This window comes from Apodemus sylvaticus, chromosome 16 (genome assembly GCF_947179515.1).
Source record: "Apodemus sylvaticus chromosome 16, mApoSyl1.1, whole genome shotgun sequence".
NCBI classification, from domain to species: Eukaryota; Metazoa; Chordata; class Mammalia; order Rodentia; family Muridae; genus Apodemus; species Apodemus sylvaticus.
This window is the reverse complement of record NC_067487.1, coordinates 40,794,831-40,810,883: the sequence shown is the minus strand read 5'-3', so window position 1 is coordinate 40,810,883 and position 16,053 is coordinate 40,794,831. Positions and strand designations below refer to the sequence as shown.

Sequence of the window (16,053 nt, the reverse complement as noted above, 5' to 3'; positions counted from 1 at the left end):
TCCTAACTACCTCACTAAAGTTAGCCTCTCCCAACTAACTCACTGTCTGTCCAGCGTATTTCCATGTAGTCAATATACTCCAATAAAGGAGCTCCTCTACTGGAATAGTTAATCTGAAACTATTCTGTAGCCTAGCACAACAGAAGCAGTCAGGATGCCTGGATGAATGAATTACTGTCTTTAGCCAGCGGGATTCCAGAAAGCCCAGACTGTATGTCGCATATACCAACCGTACTGCCATAGGGGTCTTTATCTCTAATCCTAAAGCAGTATACAAATCAAAGTTCAGGTTGAGGACTTTTCAGGGTATGTTTGGTGACCCAGGAGTTTGCTTGAAACTGAAGAGTCCAGTTATGAATACTGTGGGCCTTGTTTTCCCTGATACTTGTTTTGAGGACATAAAAAGAGTAACGAATGTTCCTCTTGGACATCTTTAGGCTGTTCCGCGCGCCAGATGTTTCCTTGTGCTAAGATAGCAGCTGCCTCACCAAGACGGTAAGATATATATAGCCACAGTTTCAGAACGGGGATCAGAGTCCAGTTAGTATTGCTCTTTTGTTTCTAACACGATTAGTAAGCAGTCTTGGTTGTACTTGCTGTGCATGCCCTTGACTTCCTAAAACCAGCCGCGTCCCACGTTGCCCCCACAGGTGTGTAGCAAAAACTTGAGAAATCCCCAAGGGGGCGATGAAGCACTGTGGTGTGTCAGGTCTGACCAGTCAAGCGATCCTGCATTGTCTGCCCTGTGGCATCCCTAGACCTGTGGGCGTCCACAGAAGGAAGTTAGAAACTTCTGAGCCATCGAGCCTCAGACCCACGTGTGCCCTGCCATCGGTGAGGGCACTTGTCCATCCTGGTGGCCTGCCATCACAAGGGTGCGTCGAGGAGAGGTGAGTGAGTCGATATGCACTAAGCAAAGAAACCGACGGGACATTTCCCACTTTTCCATTCGGTTTTGGAGGCGTGTAGCACTCTCGGCAGCCACCGACTCATCCTGTGAGCGACCAGCGCGGCTCCGAGAGGAGCCTGCATCCCGGTGTCCTCGGAGACCTGGAGGACTCGGACGCTCTGGCCGGCCGGCGCACGCCTCTCTATGGTGCGGCCGAGGGGCGGAGCGCTGTTGGCTCGCCTGCCGACCGCCCGCGAAGCGCGCTGGGTAGGGCTGAGCTGCGGCAAGCGGGAGGGACGGATGGACTACGCCGCGTCCAGAGGGAGGCCTGAGCTGGGCACAGAGGAGGATCAAGACCCGGGTCAGGGCTGTGGGCTCGGGAGGGAGGAGATAGGCTCAGGGTCGACCCGGTACCTCCAGAGCCGCTCACCTCCCTACCTACCCTGTCCTCCCTCCGGACCCGGTAGACGCTGCTCTCCGGGGCTCGGTACTTTTCCCAGCCTGGAACAGGGAGCTGGTGGGTGGGTGTGAGCAGAAGAGCCCTAAGTGCCCAAGTTAGCTAAGTACCAAGGCTTCCTGTCCAGCTTGACAGTCTACAATTTAGAAATCTAAATTTATTTTAAGAATCTAAAACTTACTAGATCTCACGGATCTCAGAAAAGCATGACTTGAGGAATTTGCTTGATTAGAAACACGTTTAAACGCTTAATTGTATATTTTCTTTGTAGTAGTCACAAGCGCTAAATATTTTACATGCGGGGAGAGAGATCTGATAGAGTTATGGTAAAGTGAACAAGATTTGCCTTTATTCTTTTTATTAATTACCAGCATTAGATATGTTATCTGCTTTTGATATTTTGGCACCAAACTTAAATGTGTTAACTTACACAGCAACTATATATAGTTTGAGGACTGGTTTGTAAAACCTAATAAAGGCAGTTTGGGACGGGGTGTTTTTGTTTGTTGTGATAATGTTGTTTGATGGTTTGCTTTTTGAGACATGGTCTCTCTGTGCCCTTCAGGTTGCTCTGGGAATACCAGAGCTCGTGGTGTTTCAGCTTCAGCCTCCTGAGTGCTGGGACAGTAGACCTACTTCCAGCACTTGCTACTCCCCAAATGCCCCACACATGCGCACACCATCCAACCAACCACTGACCTGCTGATGAGCCAATTAGATTCTTTTTAAAAAGCAGCAGTTTCTAAGTGAAAGGGCCAAATACACAGAAAAGTAGAGGAGAGTGTGAAGACCTGTGGTCTATTTGCCCATACAAGGGTTTGGCTGCCCTTGTGGGGACCCAGGTTTAGTTCCAAGCACCTACATGGCAGCTCACAAGTCTGTGACTCCAGGCCCAGGGGATTCCCATCCCCTCTTCTGACCTCTGTAAAGCACTACAAGAGGCAGACAAATATCCAATACATGAGATAGAAATGTTAAAATTCAGATATGGCACAGCACTGAAACGTTTGACAAATGGACCAACTATTTCAGTAGAATGTGGCAGGTTAGAACTCAGCACAGAATTATGCTTGCCTTAAAAAAAAAGATTGATTTATTTTATGTTTATGAGTGCTTAATTTGTATGTACACCTGCCTGCCAGAAGAGGGCATCAGATCCTATTATAGGTGGTTGTGAGCCACCATGTGGTTGCTGGGAATTGAACTCAGGACCTCTGTAAGAGCAGTAGGTGCTCTTAACTGCTGAGCCGTATCTCCAGTCCCTTTACCTTTACATATAAGCTGAAGGTTTGGGGTTTGTTTGTGGGCAAAAGACCAAAGGGGTGTTTGTTGGGGAGATGTAAGAGTAGCTCTTAGAAGTGAAGGGTGCTCTATAGAAACTAGGCCAGGCTTGAAAACCTTGGACACTGGAGCCAAGGATTTGATGTCTTCATTATTAGCTTTTCGTCTTTGTATTTCTTCGAGATATTTTTTTAAGACAGGGTCTCTCTATGTAGGCGCAGAATTCAAAGAGATCCACCTGCCCCTAGCCTGCGGAATGCTGGGATTAAGGACTTCTCAAGGACTTTCTTATCCCCAGCTGTTTTGTATCTTGAAGGCTATGGCCTCCAAGGGGAGGTGGACCATTCCACATCAGGTTTCCTTAGAAAAGGAGGTTCAAAGGCTTAGCTTGGGTATCCCTAATCACTGCAGTAGACACTGCTGCTAGGGAGACAGGCGCTGGAGTTTAGGTATTGGGACAAGCACTTTTCCCAAAAAGAAGAGACTTTTTTTTTTTTTTTTTAGATTTAGGTATATATTTGTATATGCATATGCACGGTTAGGGTTAGGGCTTGGGTTAGCACCATGTATATCCATATCCATATCCACATCCACATCCATATCCATATCCACATCCACATCCACATCCACATCCACATCCACATCCACATCCACATCCACATCCATATCCATATCCACATCCATATCCATATCACATCCATATCCACATCCATATCCACATCCACATCCACATCCATATCCATATCCATATCCATATCCATCCACAGAGGCCAGAAGAAAGTATCAGATCCCTGAGAGCAGGCATCACAGGCAGTTGTGAGCAGCCCATTACAGGTGTTCCAGGTCCTCTGAGAGAGCAGCGAAGGTGCTTCAGCCACTGAGGCATCTCTCCAGACTTAAAAGGAGACATTTGGTTTTTCAAAAATACAGAAGCGGTTGTTGGGTGCACTGTCCCTTCTTGGGAAGCCTTCCCCCCCAGCCTAGGGTCTTAGGGTCTTTGCTGACTGGGCAGCCTGGAGAGGAGATAAAGAGTGGGTGAGGGGAGAGAGGGAGGCAGTTGATGGTCAGGGGGATTTCACAGCTCTGACTGGCTAGCATTCAGGCCGCTTCTGTGGCTCCGACTTACTAGAAATCAGGCCATTTCCGCTGCTCTGACTGGCTGGCAGCCAAGTGCTTCTGTATTTATACGAGTTTCACAGAACAAAGACAGACGAATGAGTATCCAAGTGGAACAGATTATGTGTTTGATTTTTTTTTTCATTCCATGTCCAGGGTTACAAGTTCAATTACAATTAGAAGATACAGACAGAATATATTTTTTTCTTATTATTAGCCCTATAACTCCAACTTAAAGAATCTAAAGAATGTCTCCTCCAAATCAAATGCATTTATTATAGGACAGCCTGCTTTTAGCTGGCAGTGTTTTAACCACTCCAGACAAACAGCAAATATCTAAACTGGTTTGTTTATGAATAGCAAACACTAATGCCTAATTTATTTTACTATGTATTTCATTATCTATGCTATAAAGTAGGAAAAGTTTATTCTAATCAATCTATCTTATTTACTGTGTTTGATTCCTCCAGAAATGTAACCTCTAGGACCCCCTATCTTTAAACTACATTTTCAGAGTTCTCTAAGCCTATAATAAAAAGAGGCCTTGAATCTGTAACCTTTTCTCCTGGCCACTCAGGGTTTATCAACTGTCTGTCTACCCTGCACCAATCATACTGTTTGAGTTTGCTCAGGGCGGACATCCCAAGAAGACTGGAGTAATGGCTTCGTCCAGCTCTGTGTGTACCTGGGCTTAATGGTCTCCAGGGCATAAAGAAGACTTCCAAATAGCAGCCAGATAAAGTTAACTTAAGGATTTTTCTAAAAAGACTCAGATATAATTTTTTTTTCTCAGAAGACATAAAATGTATCTAATGCAGACGTTCTCAATCATCCAACACTCAGAGGCCAAAAGCCAAAAGTGAGAGATAGAAGGACAGCGATTGCAGCAATCCCCTTAGCTTTACTGGAACTGTGCCTAGCAACTGTGCTGGGGTCCTTACTCTCAGTGGTTATGGCTGTGCCAATGCACAGTTACAACGGATGCCCATGGTCCCATCGTATACATCCTGACAGCGTTCTTTAAATGCCTAGCAGGAATAAATAACATTCAAGAGGCTTTCTGCAATTCTCCTGGGTACTGCATAAACTGTTTCTCCTGTAAAACTGACTTATTATTTTTGGCCAGACAGTATATTGTAGGCCATGTAAGGGACGCGCTGTTTTCCTCTGCTGATATTGGTTGTTTAAATATTATATTGTGATCCTAACTGTCATTTGGTTTCTATTTTAGGATGCAGGGCATGAAAACAAGGATTGCCTGTTGGTTCCTGATGGTTTTTACCATACTGACGCAGTTTATGAGGGCATCCAAAGTTGAGAAGACTCGTGCTTTATCACCGTGCTGTAGCCCAGAATCCCTCATTTCTAGCGTTGGTCTGGGGATCTTCTGCCTAGTAGCTGACAGACTTCTTCGGTTTCCCATAATTCAGCAAAATGACTGGCTCCGTGCTCTCTCAGATAACTTAGTACACGGAGTGATTGGCATGTGGTCGTGGGCTGTCGTCATCGGAATCAGGAAGAAGTCTGACTTTGGAGAAGTTCTTTTAGCTGGGTTTTTAGCATCTGTTATTGATATCGACCATTTTTTTCAAGCTAGATCCCTGTCTTTACAGGTAAGATATCAATGTAGTGAACTTTTCTGGCTTTAACGTCTTTGATACTGCCATGTTGATCCGTATAGCCATCATAAGCTAGAGAGGATGACTTTGCTTTAAAATAGGAAAGCAATTCACTCAAATTTTTTGGGGTGCCTAAACTTCCCTAAAGATACACAGAGACACATCACTAATCAAATTTGCTGTCACAAAGGCCCATATAAACATCATAGAGCAACTGGTAAAGTGAACAACTGTCACATCTAGTCTCCCAGGCCAGTGTTCTGTCCTCACAACCACAATCACTCTCCCCTCTTACTCTTTATGTCTTCCAGTTACTGTGCAACTCCTGTGCGTGCCATTAATGAATGGTTTTATAATTATTCTCGTTCCTGGGGAATGACTTAAGTGGTTTAACTTCTCCAGTCTCACATGAGGCCAGAATAGGCATTTCAACAGACTGGCTCCAGTAGTTTTGCTGGAGAAATTGAAAATCATATTGAGGCCTTCCAGTGTTTAGCTTTGTAATGACAAGCCTTGCAAAGTTAAACTAAACTTAAAATCTATCTCAGTTAATATTTTCTAAACATTATATTTTCTAAATATCAAAAGATTTTCCTGCCTTTTATAGACTATGGTTTACAAACATTTCAGAGAAGAAGTGTAGGTTCAAAGCAAGGATTTTGCCTTGTTAGCCACTGGCCTGGTCCGCCTAGTAAGTGTTCAGTAAATAGCTGCTGATTGGTGGACAAAGTGTCACTTCTTTCTTTCATACAGATACAAAGTATGTGTCAGAGCAGTTGACCCTGAAGCTCAGTCAGGAAGGAGGACTAATTGCTGATTCAAGATAAGTTTTAGCTTTTTCCCCTTTAAGAAACAGTTAATATTCCACTCCCTCAGCTTTAGCATAGGGAACAATAACTTAAAACATAACAAAAGAATCTTTCAAATGTTAGTAGTAAGTTCTGAATATGTTCATGGCTATTATAAATTCTCCCTTTTTCCCTGCATTAATGAAGGAATATGTTATTTACTGTGTGTATATACTCTTAGATGTTTCAAGATGTTCTTAAAAAGCACAAATTATACACGAGGAAGGGATGGAGTGAGGATGAGTGACAGGCCAGGGATGAGACTGGACAGAGGAAGCGCTGTAGTGGACGACGTCCTGATGTCTGTAGCACTGTAGTGGACGACGTCCTAATGTCTGTAGCACTGTAGTGGACGACGTCCTAATGTCTGTAGCACTGTAGTGGACGACGTCCTAATGTCTGTAGCACTGTAGTGGACGACGTCCTAATGTCTGTAGCACTGTAGTGGACGATGTCTGCTTCAGAGTACCAGAGAGTAGGAGTTGTATTTAACACACACACATACACACACACACACACACACACACTCTAATACAATCATCACACTTTATATACCTGTAGGAAATGTCACAATGACCACTTAGACATGTACAAATATCATTTATCAATTAGAACCTTTAAAATAGGACTAGAAGGATGGCTCAGTGGTTAAGAGCGCTGGTTACCCTTCCAGAGGAGCTGGCTCAGTGTCCAGCACACATGTGGCTGCTCTCGTCTGCCTGTAACTCCAGTTCCAGGCGACCCAATGCCCTTTTCTGGCTCCAGGTCAACCTCACTCTCATACACACACATACACACAGAAAGGGAAAAAGTCCACTCTTGGGAAAAACAACTTTAAATCAGGCTGGTAGGATGGCTCAGCAAGTAAAGAAACATATACATAAATATATAGAAATGTTTTTAATTTTAAATATTATTTAAACCTTAATTATATAAATCACATGCTTAATATGTAAATTGTTTGTGACATTTAAAGCAAATACTGAGAAACTTGTAAAATCTGTACCATATTCCTAAAACCTTCATTTTATTGTTAATGCAAAGGATACGCTAGCCATACTTTCATCATCTTACGGGGTTTATTTTTGTTTGGGTTTTTTGTTGTTGTTTTTTTTTTTTGTTTTTTCCAGACAGGGTTTCTCGGTTGAAGCCCTGGCTGTCCTGGAACTCACTCTGTAGCCCAGGCTGGCCTCGAACTCAGAAATCTATCTGCCTCTGCCTCCCAAATGCTGGGATTAAAGGCGTGCACCACCACCGCCCGGCTACATATTTTTTTGAAGTTACAAAACTCACTTTTACTTTAGAATTTCATAGAGAGTGGAAAGAGACGCCACTGACTCGGAAACCATGTGTTAGGCGCGTTGTGTTTTTCTGGCTTGCAGTTGATGCTGTGCATGTTAAAATAGATTTGACAAAGTAGGAAATGATAGCAGCCGCCGCTTCTCCCCTAGGCCGCCTTGACTCTGCCGAGAAGACCTTTCCTTCACTGTTCCACTGTGATACCCATCGCGGTTCTGAGTGTGAAGCTCGCCACGCACTTGTTCAGGCTCAGGGACTCATGGCACTTTCTCCCGTGGGTGATATTCATTTCCTGGACCTCACACCATATCCGCGATGGAATCCGCCACGGCCTGTGGATATGCCCATTTGGAAAGACTCCTCCTTTGCCCTTCTGGTTTTATGTAATAAGCACATTGTCCCTGCCCCACGTGTGTTCATTCCTGATGTATGTAACAGGGACCAGACAAACGATGTCTCCAAAACACGGAATGCGCATTGATATCTGAGATGACCACGCATATGGCTCTCAGGAAGGAACTAACGCAGGTGATGGTAAATGAAAACAGCCACTATTCAAGTGAGATTATAAAACACAGGCACTTTATTTAGTTTTTACAGTTCGTGTGCCCCCTTGTCCGGGAGCATGCTCAGTACTTACGCTCCCTTCTTACTTGGGTATCTAGTGCAATATTGGATTTGCCCTCATTTCATGCGGGGTCCAGTGTTGCTGCTGCTTTATCTGACATTACTGATTTTGTCTTGTTAATATCTAATGCATGGTCTAGACATCTCTCTTGAAAATCAGTCCATCTCCTGATCAAAAAGCTCAAAGTTCTGGCTCACTAATTCATTTGGATTCATATTTTCCTCAAACACTGAGACAGTGAAGAGGGCAAAATAAATAATATCACGATTAGAAGTCGAGGACTAACAACTATTTCATATATGCTGGTCCCTACTGAAGTAATGACATCAAAATGTTTTATGGATAGTAATTATTGGCGATATCTAAAATAATGGCATTAAATCTAAGTAACGATTTCAGAAATCAATTCAGGAAGTGATCATTATCACATTATCTATAATTGCATTCACTGAAATTCATGGGGATGGTTAATGTCTTTGCCCAAGAATCGCATACTTTTCACTGATTTGGAAAAGATAACTGGTTGTTGAAAAATATTTGTTGACAAAGAGTATCAACAAAACAATAACTGGATCATCACTGAACTTAAAACACAAAGCCAGTTCTGAGCAATGGTGTCGCTTCAGGGCAGTGCTGCCCCACTAAAGCTGTGAGAGGGCGGAGACGGTTACATACTAGATGGGCACATACTAAAAGATGTGCGAAACTATTTTTTTAAATCATCTCTGTACTGAGAACTAAAAAACTTTTCAAAATAAAGTCGTTTTGGAAACTTTTGCTGTTTCTTTTGTTCTTTCAAATTAGACTGTTAATGACTTACCTTTCCTACAGAAGGAAGAGCGTTGCTGGAAATGTTATATTTGAACTTTCATATGAACATAATTTTAATATCTTGTCCAGAACTTTGTGGCATATATGATTCCTATTTTCTTAGGATTTTCTTCTTCCTTTCTTTCTTTCTTTCTTTCTTTCTTTCTTTCTTTCTTTCTTTCTTTCTTTCTTTCTTTCTTTCTTTCTTCCTTCCTTCCTTCCTTCCTTCCTTCCTTCCTTCCTTTTTTTCTTTCTTTTCTTTCTTTTCTTTCTTTCTTCCTTTCTTTTTTCTTTCTTTTTCGAGACAGCCCCCATTCCATGCTGCCACCTAACCCTCCACCCTCCGTCCTACGAACAAAAGAAATGCACAGGTTCACCATTGCATCTGAGAACACGTTCCATCTTGTTAGCCCGTGCGTCTTCTCCATCCTCTTCACATGGTCCCTTCGCTGGGGCTTTCCTCACTGACCCATCCTCCCAGGCTGCTCTTGGGCTCCGTTTCTTTTCTTTCTTTTTTTTTTTTAAAGATTTATTTATTATTATTTGTAAGCACACTATAACTGTCTTCAGACACTCCAGAGAGAGTGTCAGATCTTATTACAGATGGTTGAGCCACCATGTGGTTGCTGGGAATTGAACTCAGGACCTCTGGAAGAGCAGACAGTGCTCTTAACCACTGAGCCATCTCTCCAGCCCTTGCTCTTAGGCTCCTTAAGAGTGCTATTCACACAGCTTACTCCTGCTGGCTTCGGGATGGGGCTGTCCACTCAACCCCTCTTTGAGTAGCGCCAATGGGTAGTTTTCAGAGAGCACCTGGTGAACTCTCTGACCCGTGCCATGACTGGAGAAGAGAGCAGACTGCACAGGACACAGAGATGCCCAGGTGTTAGTGGTTTGTATTCTCCAAGTCCACAAACTCATGGCATTTTTACCTAGGACCATGTGTATTTGTGAGAGAATATCTTAAACACACCCACATACACACACCCACATACACACACCTCAAAGACATGACTTCCATGTAGCCCAGTCCCAGACTGGACTGCAATAGCAATTACTCCTACCTTGGCCTCTGAGTGCTGGAATAATAAGCTTGCAAACCCATGCCTGGCTTGGATATATTTTTTACCCTAGGAGTTTCAGTTGGTGAACTTTGTCTCCTAAAGCTACAGAACAATGACTAAGGAAGGTCATTCAGTCCTGTGCCTTCCCTTCAAATCAGACAAGCCCAGAGACAGTTGATGACACTTTTACACAAGTTTAAAAGATAATCTTAGTGCTTTATGCCTTTTATATCTATTATAAGTGAAATAATACTTTATTTCATATCGTTCATATATATGAAGTCTGAATATACAAAGTCTCATTTATGATATAGCAGAGCTATAAGATTCAGTGGCACCTTTACAGTTTTATGGCAACTAGGCAAACAGTGGTATGATAAGCGGGTAATACTCAAACCTCTGGGTCTGCAGTTCTCTAAAAGCCTTTAGATATGACTATGTTGTACTTGAGTGTGCTGGCCTTGTAAGAGTAAATAATGATGTATGTCATGGTGCATAGTAAATTCTCCAACAAAGTTAGATTTGTCAGCCTAACCACATTTAATATGATATAATTTAATATAATATAATTTAATATAATTATAGCTATCATAATGCTGTAAGTGATACAATGCAAATACCTTAAGAAGTCTGCCCACAAATTAGAAATCAGCAGCATCTTCCAACTTGATGGTCTCCTTGATGACAGGTTTAGGGACCTTGCTGTGGGGCTCAGCAAGCAAACACTTGAGAACTGTGCTGGTTTCTTCCCTGTGGGTACAGCTGGGTCTCGCTGGAAAAGTACAGAACTGAGGGTCACTGTGTGTGCTCCGAGGCAGGCACTGCCCACTGCTTTGTACATTTTGTGGCTTTTACAGATGTCAAGGTACACAAATGTAGAGCAGACAGTTTATCAACTAGCATTTCCCTGTGTGTGATATGTCTCATAACTAACCTCATGTTGAACTTAACTCTAATGGTGTCTGCAAACATGGGAAGAGGTGGGTATGAATGTAGTTTTGAAATAAATGTAGAAACACCGAGTGGCCGGGACTTGTTAATTCTACACCAAGAAAGGTTTATTTCAAATATTACATTATGTTATGGAAAATAATCATTTAGAGGGAAATCCCGAGATGTCCAATGTAGTTGTTTTAAAAATAAAAAATTAAAAGGTAGTTTTTGAGTCCCTCCTAGCAGGCTTCTAAAAGATTAGTGATTCTCACTATTGGTGAGAGGTATGTAGAGACCTCCATGTGGTTGCCAAAGGAAACTTGGTACTGTATTTAAAAGTACATGCCACTTTCCCCAGAAATTCCAATTCTAGGAAGTTACTGTAAAGAGCTAAACAGGTCAGCACAGAGGAAAGGGATGGCAGTCAGTGTCTTGAGAAGGCAAAAACCAAACAGGAACTCACTGGTCTTTGACTAAATGATCACTAACAAATTAGCATGCAGGCCTTGAAATAAATGCCTAGAGATTTAAATAGGTAAGCCCGATCTACATGATCTATGCAAACAATGTCCGTCTTAAGTATTTAAAAATTAAAATAATCATTGGAACAGTATTTTTGTAAAGCTGGCATGCATGTGTATATCGATATGTAGAAAATTGTTACTAAACAAATGGAGTAAATTATGGTGGTCCTCTCCAGAGTTGGAAAGTCATGTGGGTCATGAGGAATGTCCACCTATATCATGCTTATAATCAGCAAGTATGTTTTTATATTCAGTAAGAATATTTCCATTTCCTACTGTACGTGAACTTTCAGGCTATGGGTGTTTGGCCTGATACCATCACCTGACATCCCAAACTTAGGCGCTAGTATTATTTGTCCTAGTGGGCAGAAATCTTTGATCAGCTATTGCTTCCCCAATGTGTTCAACGCCTCTGTTGTGCACATACAACTATCTCTATTATCTAACATATAATCAGACATTTATCAGACTCTAGCAATATACCAAGGTATCCCAAGTCAGGAAGTCATCCATTGACCTGAGAAATGCCTTAGTTATTTTGATTTATATTCATACACAAAAGGATAAAACTTGAAGACTGGGCCTGGTGCATGTGCCTTTAATCCCAGCTCTTGGTAGACAGAGACAGAGGGATTTCTGTGAATCCAAGGCCAGCCTCATCTACAGAGGTCCAAATTTCAAGATAAACCTTGAAATAGGGATTTTCATCCTATTCTGTTGGAGGCATGTTTTTTTCTTCACACAAAAGGAAAACCTGCACTTTTGGATTGATTGGAGGCCCCAGCAAAGTTCAGGCATAACCCCAGCTTAGCAGATCTAATTTCAAACTTGACACTTGTGTCTGAGATCACCACAGAGAAGAGGAGCAAAGGCCCCACTGTAAGTGAGCACAACTGTGACAGTGTCCTTCCAAAAGAGAAATTCCTTTTCATAACTAACCTCCAGAGTTCATTTGTACTTTGAATAATTCCAAGGTATTGTCATCAATATTATCCCCTGGTTGGTTGATCAGTCAGTCAGTCAGTAAGTCTGTCTGTCTGTCTGTTTTCTTTCCTTCCTTCTTTTCTCCACCTGAGGCAGAGTTTCTCTGTGTAGCCCTGGCTGTCCTGGAATTCCCTCTACAGACCAGGCTGGCCTTGAATTCACAGAGATCCATCTGCCTCTGCCTCCCAAGCACTGGGACTTCTGGGGTGTGTGACCAACATCTGCCTTCCCTGGTATTTCTTTACTCCACAGGAGAAATGACAGTGACGGAACGGACGGCCAAGCATTCCACACTTCACTTTGCAATATGCTTAATTACATGCCTTGCTGCACCGTTAACGCCGGCAGTGCAGCCTGTACAACCCAGAGTTGCCCAGGAGGAGGGGGTCAGGCAGAGGCCAGCACCACTGTAAGGTGCTCCTCCTTGGCTCTCAGCAGAAACGTTCAAAGAAAGCTCTCCTCTAAGGTCATGAACCTTTATTCATATTCATTTGGGTTCACCTGAGCCTTGCTTGTGCACAGAAAGGAAAGAAAGTCCACTTGGTTGATGCTAAATGAAGAGTAGAATAGTAGTTATATAATGCTGTGTGTGTGTGTGTGTATTGTGTGTGTGTGTGTGTGTGTGTGTCCCTATAACAATGGGAAGGTACTTAACTTGTGAGAGACTGTAAGAGCCCCTTGTTTGTGTAGAGGTTCCATTTGTGCTGAGTCCTCTGTAAACACTAAGGTTCACAGCTAATTGATTTTGGTTTTGGTTTGTTTTTCCACACAATTGTCTCAGTGTTGAGCCTGGTTCCCCTACAAACGGGGACTCTGATGTTTCCTTAACTTCTAACCTGATGGGCACAGGATGCGTTTGTGCAATCCAAGCCTCCACAGAAGGGGGCTTGGGCTGCAGGGCAACTCTTCTGAAAAGAGCTCTGCCCTGCCTAGGTTGTGACATTCATTGGCCAAGCTCCCGGCTTCCTTCTCACCACATTGGCTTAACCCTGGGACCCTTGAAAGGATCAAATGACAACAGGGGAAGAAAGCATGCCGCCTTGGTCTTCGGGGGTCACAGGCTGTGACAGATGTGCTGCCTATGTTACTTGACCTTGGCTTCTGTCATAAGGACACATGAAGGCAAGCAATAGAAAGGATCCGGCTTTCCCTGGTGTCAAACACAGATTGCACCACAGCGTACCCCAGGCTAGCTGTGTTAAGTTCGCACAAGCACTGCACAGTCCGGATTGTGCATCAGTCCTTTACTGTTTTTAGTTATATGGTCCGCAAGACACAGCAACTGGTCACTCCTAATTTGCTTTTCCTGCTACTAGCTGATAGTACCAGAGTACATTCTGCTTCCTGGTGTGTTCACGCCTGTGCCCCAGCACCGTACTAAGATGGAACATGGCAATGACATCGGGATGAAGTCAGATTATTCAGGGCTCTGGAAAACAGAAATGCTAAGAACAGCAATAGTATGAAGTGTGGCTGCCAGTCAGGCAGCTGCAGTGTTAACCAGGAATCTCTGCATGAGGGAAATTCCCTTCCTACTGCTCCAGGCTCAGACTTTGTCCCTGTGATTAGTCCTGCGAGCTTTCCTGTTTGCTTTGGCATTTTATATGCCCATTCCCATCACACATTTCATTAGAGCATAAACCATGAGACATGGTTCTAAAGCTGCCTTAGCTGGAAAAGGCCAGATAGTATATCTGGAGAATACCGTTTTCTGAACTATCACACACAGTAGCTCACCCTTGTCTGCTTGCCCCTGATTTGAACTATAAATCCTTAATCCTCCTTTAATACACACCCTGATTTTACTAAAATATAGAAAATAATCCCTGAGGGGAAGTGAATTTTAAAGCATTATTACCAGAAAAATGGCAAATAGAGGAGGCCAAAGGGGCCAATGAAACCATCAGATTCAGGCCCCTGGGGCGGTTTTCCTCACGCAGGGAAACCTGCTCATTTCTGTTATCCAGCTTACTGTCCATTCACCAAACGCGAAGCATCTATTATTTGTTGAGCACTGGTCAAGGCTTTGGCTATATCGAGGGACATGTTAATGCATCCTGCCTCCTGAGCTCAGCCTATCGGAGGAGAGAGGTTGAGCAGAGACTTTTGCAGGATTGTAAGATAAGTTAGCGATTTATATTAAAAGTGAGTCCTATGGGCGTACATTTTTAGAATTTTGACGTCCTTTCTCTTTAAAATAAAATACGTGTGTGTGTGTGTGTGTGTGTGTGTGTGTGCACTTGCGAGTGTGTGCACTTGTGTGTGCGTTCCTGGGTGTGGCAGGTGAATGCAGTCAGAGGACTACCTTGGATGTTGCTCCTCCACATGGTCTGTGACAGATGTGTTCAATCCTGTGTACACTAAGCTCGCCGGTCCTCTCGTCTCAGGATTTTTCTCCTCCCTCATCTGGCAATAGAAGACCTCTGAGGTGTGATCGTAGATACCCGCTGCACATGGGCTGACATCCAAACCCAAGACCTCTCCCTTGTGTGAAAGCACTTTAACCTGCTGAGCCCTTTCCCTAGCCCTAGAAAATTCCTGTGTCTAAGAATTCATTCAAGAAAATGCCGAAATGAGCACACACAAGTTGCAAGGCTGTCTATCCCCACCCCCCACCCCCCCCCACCCCACCCCCGTTGCTAGAATCATAATACGGGAGAAGAGCGTTTGCCTAGCATACTCAAAGCTGGGAATTTGATTTCCAGTAACATTTTTTTTTAACTTTTGTTTTTCAAGTCAGGGTTTCTCCATGCACCTCTGGCTGTCCTGGAAGTGTCCCTCTGTAGACCAGGATGTCTTCAAACTCACAGAAATCCACTTATCTCTCTGCCTCTTCAGTACTGAGATTAAAGGCAACCGCCACCATACCCAACTAAAAGTTATTTCAGTAATAATCCACACCAGAAAAAAAAAAGCATACAACCAAGCTATATGAACATTCAGCAGTTAAAATAACCAACAAAATAACAAAAAAGTGGGTTTTGGTTGGGTGTAGTGGTGCACACCTGTGGTCCCAGTACTTTGGAGATGCACCCAGATGATCAGAAACTCAAGGACATCCTTACCCAGTTCAAGACCAGCATGGATTACATGAGCTCATTGGTTAAGAACATGTACTGCTTTTTAGAAGACAGGAGTTCCATTTCCAGGCACCTGTGTTTACACATGCGCACACCATATATACAATTAAAAAAAATCTTTAAAAAAAAAACCTTGAAGAGCCAAAAACAATAGACAGGTCTGTGACTTAATACTGTAAAACCATTGAAAGGTAAAAAGCTACAGAAAGGATCATGGAGACTTATTCCTGACCAGTTAACAGAAAAAAAAAATCACAAAACAAGAGGTGCTCTCTTTTTTTGTAAAAATAAAGTATGTTTAAAACACACACACAAAGTCAGAAGGATATACAAACCAATCATTAAAGAGGAATTACAACCGATTGGTTTTTGTTTAAATGCAATGTATCATATAAGTGGTTATAAGTTGATCATCTGGTTAGTAGATTTTTGCATATCTTCCTAAAATGCAAATCTTGATATAAGCACATCACATCCCAACACAGACATGCCCATCAGAATCATCCATGAAGCAACTATGA

General features: G+C 43.0%; 1 protein-coding gene across 4 annotated transcripts; it reads left to right on the top strand.

The window, feature by feature from the left end:
- The first annotated feature begins 247 nt into the window (after nt 1-247).
- Tmem267 (transmembrane protein 267) lies at nt 248-8,913 on the top strand. 4 transcript variants are annotated; one of them, XM_052159763.1, is made up of 3 exons: nt 248-890; nt 4,975-5,356; nt 7,662-8,913. In XM_052159763.1, exons 1-3 carry the CDS (start codon nt 688-690, stop codon nt 7,995-7,997), a joined length of 921 nt encoding a protein of 306 aa, XP_052015723.1. In that variant the 5' UTR covers nt 248-687; the 3' UTR covers nt 7,998-8,913. The 4 variants fall into 4 exon arrangements, with proteins under 4 accessions (XP_052015723.1, XP_052015726.1, XP_052015724.1 ...); XM_052159766.1 differs by lacking the exon at nt 248-890 and adding an exon at nt 1,106-1,156; XM_052159764.1 differs by lacking the exon at nt 248-890 and adding an exon at nt 1,167-1,250.
- Nucleotides 8,914-16,053: the final 7,140 nt, after the last annotated feature.

Bases quoted from the DNA above. Each gene is read 5' to 3' on its own strand.
- Tmem267 (XM_052159763.1), top strand. From the start codon at position 688: ATGAAGCACTGTGGTGTGTCAGGTCTGACCAGTCAAGCGATCCTGCAT. The intron at 891-4,974 runs GTGAGTGAGTCG...TTTCTATTTTAG, and splicing joins CAAGGGTGCGTCGAGGAGAG to GATGCAGGGCATGAAAACAA. The intron at 5,357-7,661 runs GTAAGATATCAA...CTTCTCCCCTAG, and splicing joins CTAGATCCCTGTCTTTACAG to GCCGCCTTGACTCTGCCGAG.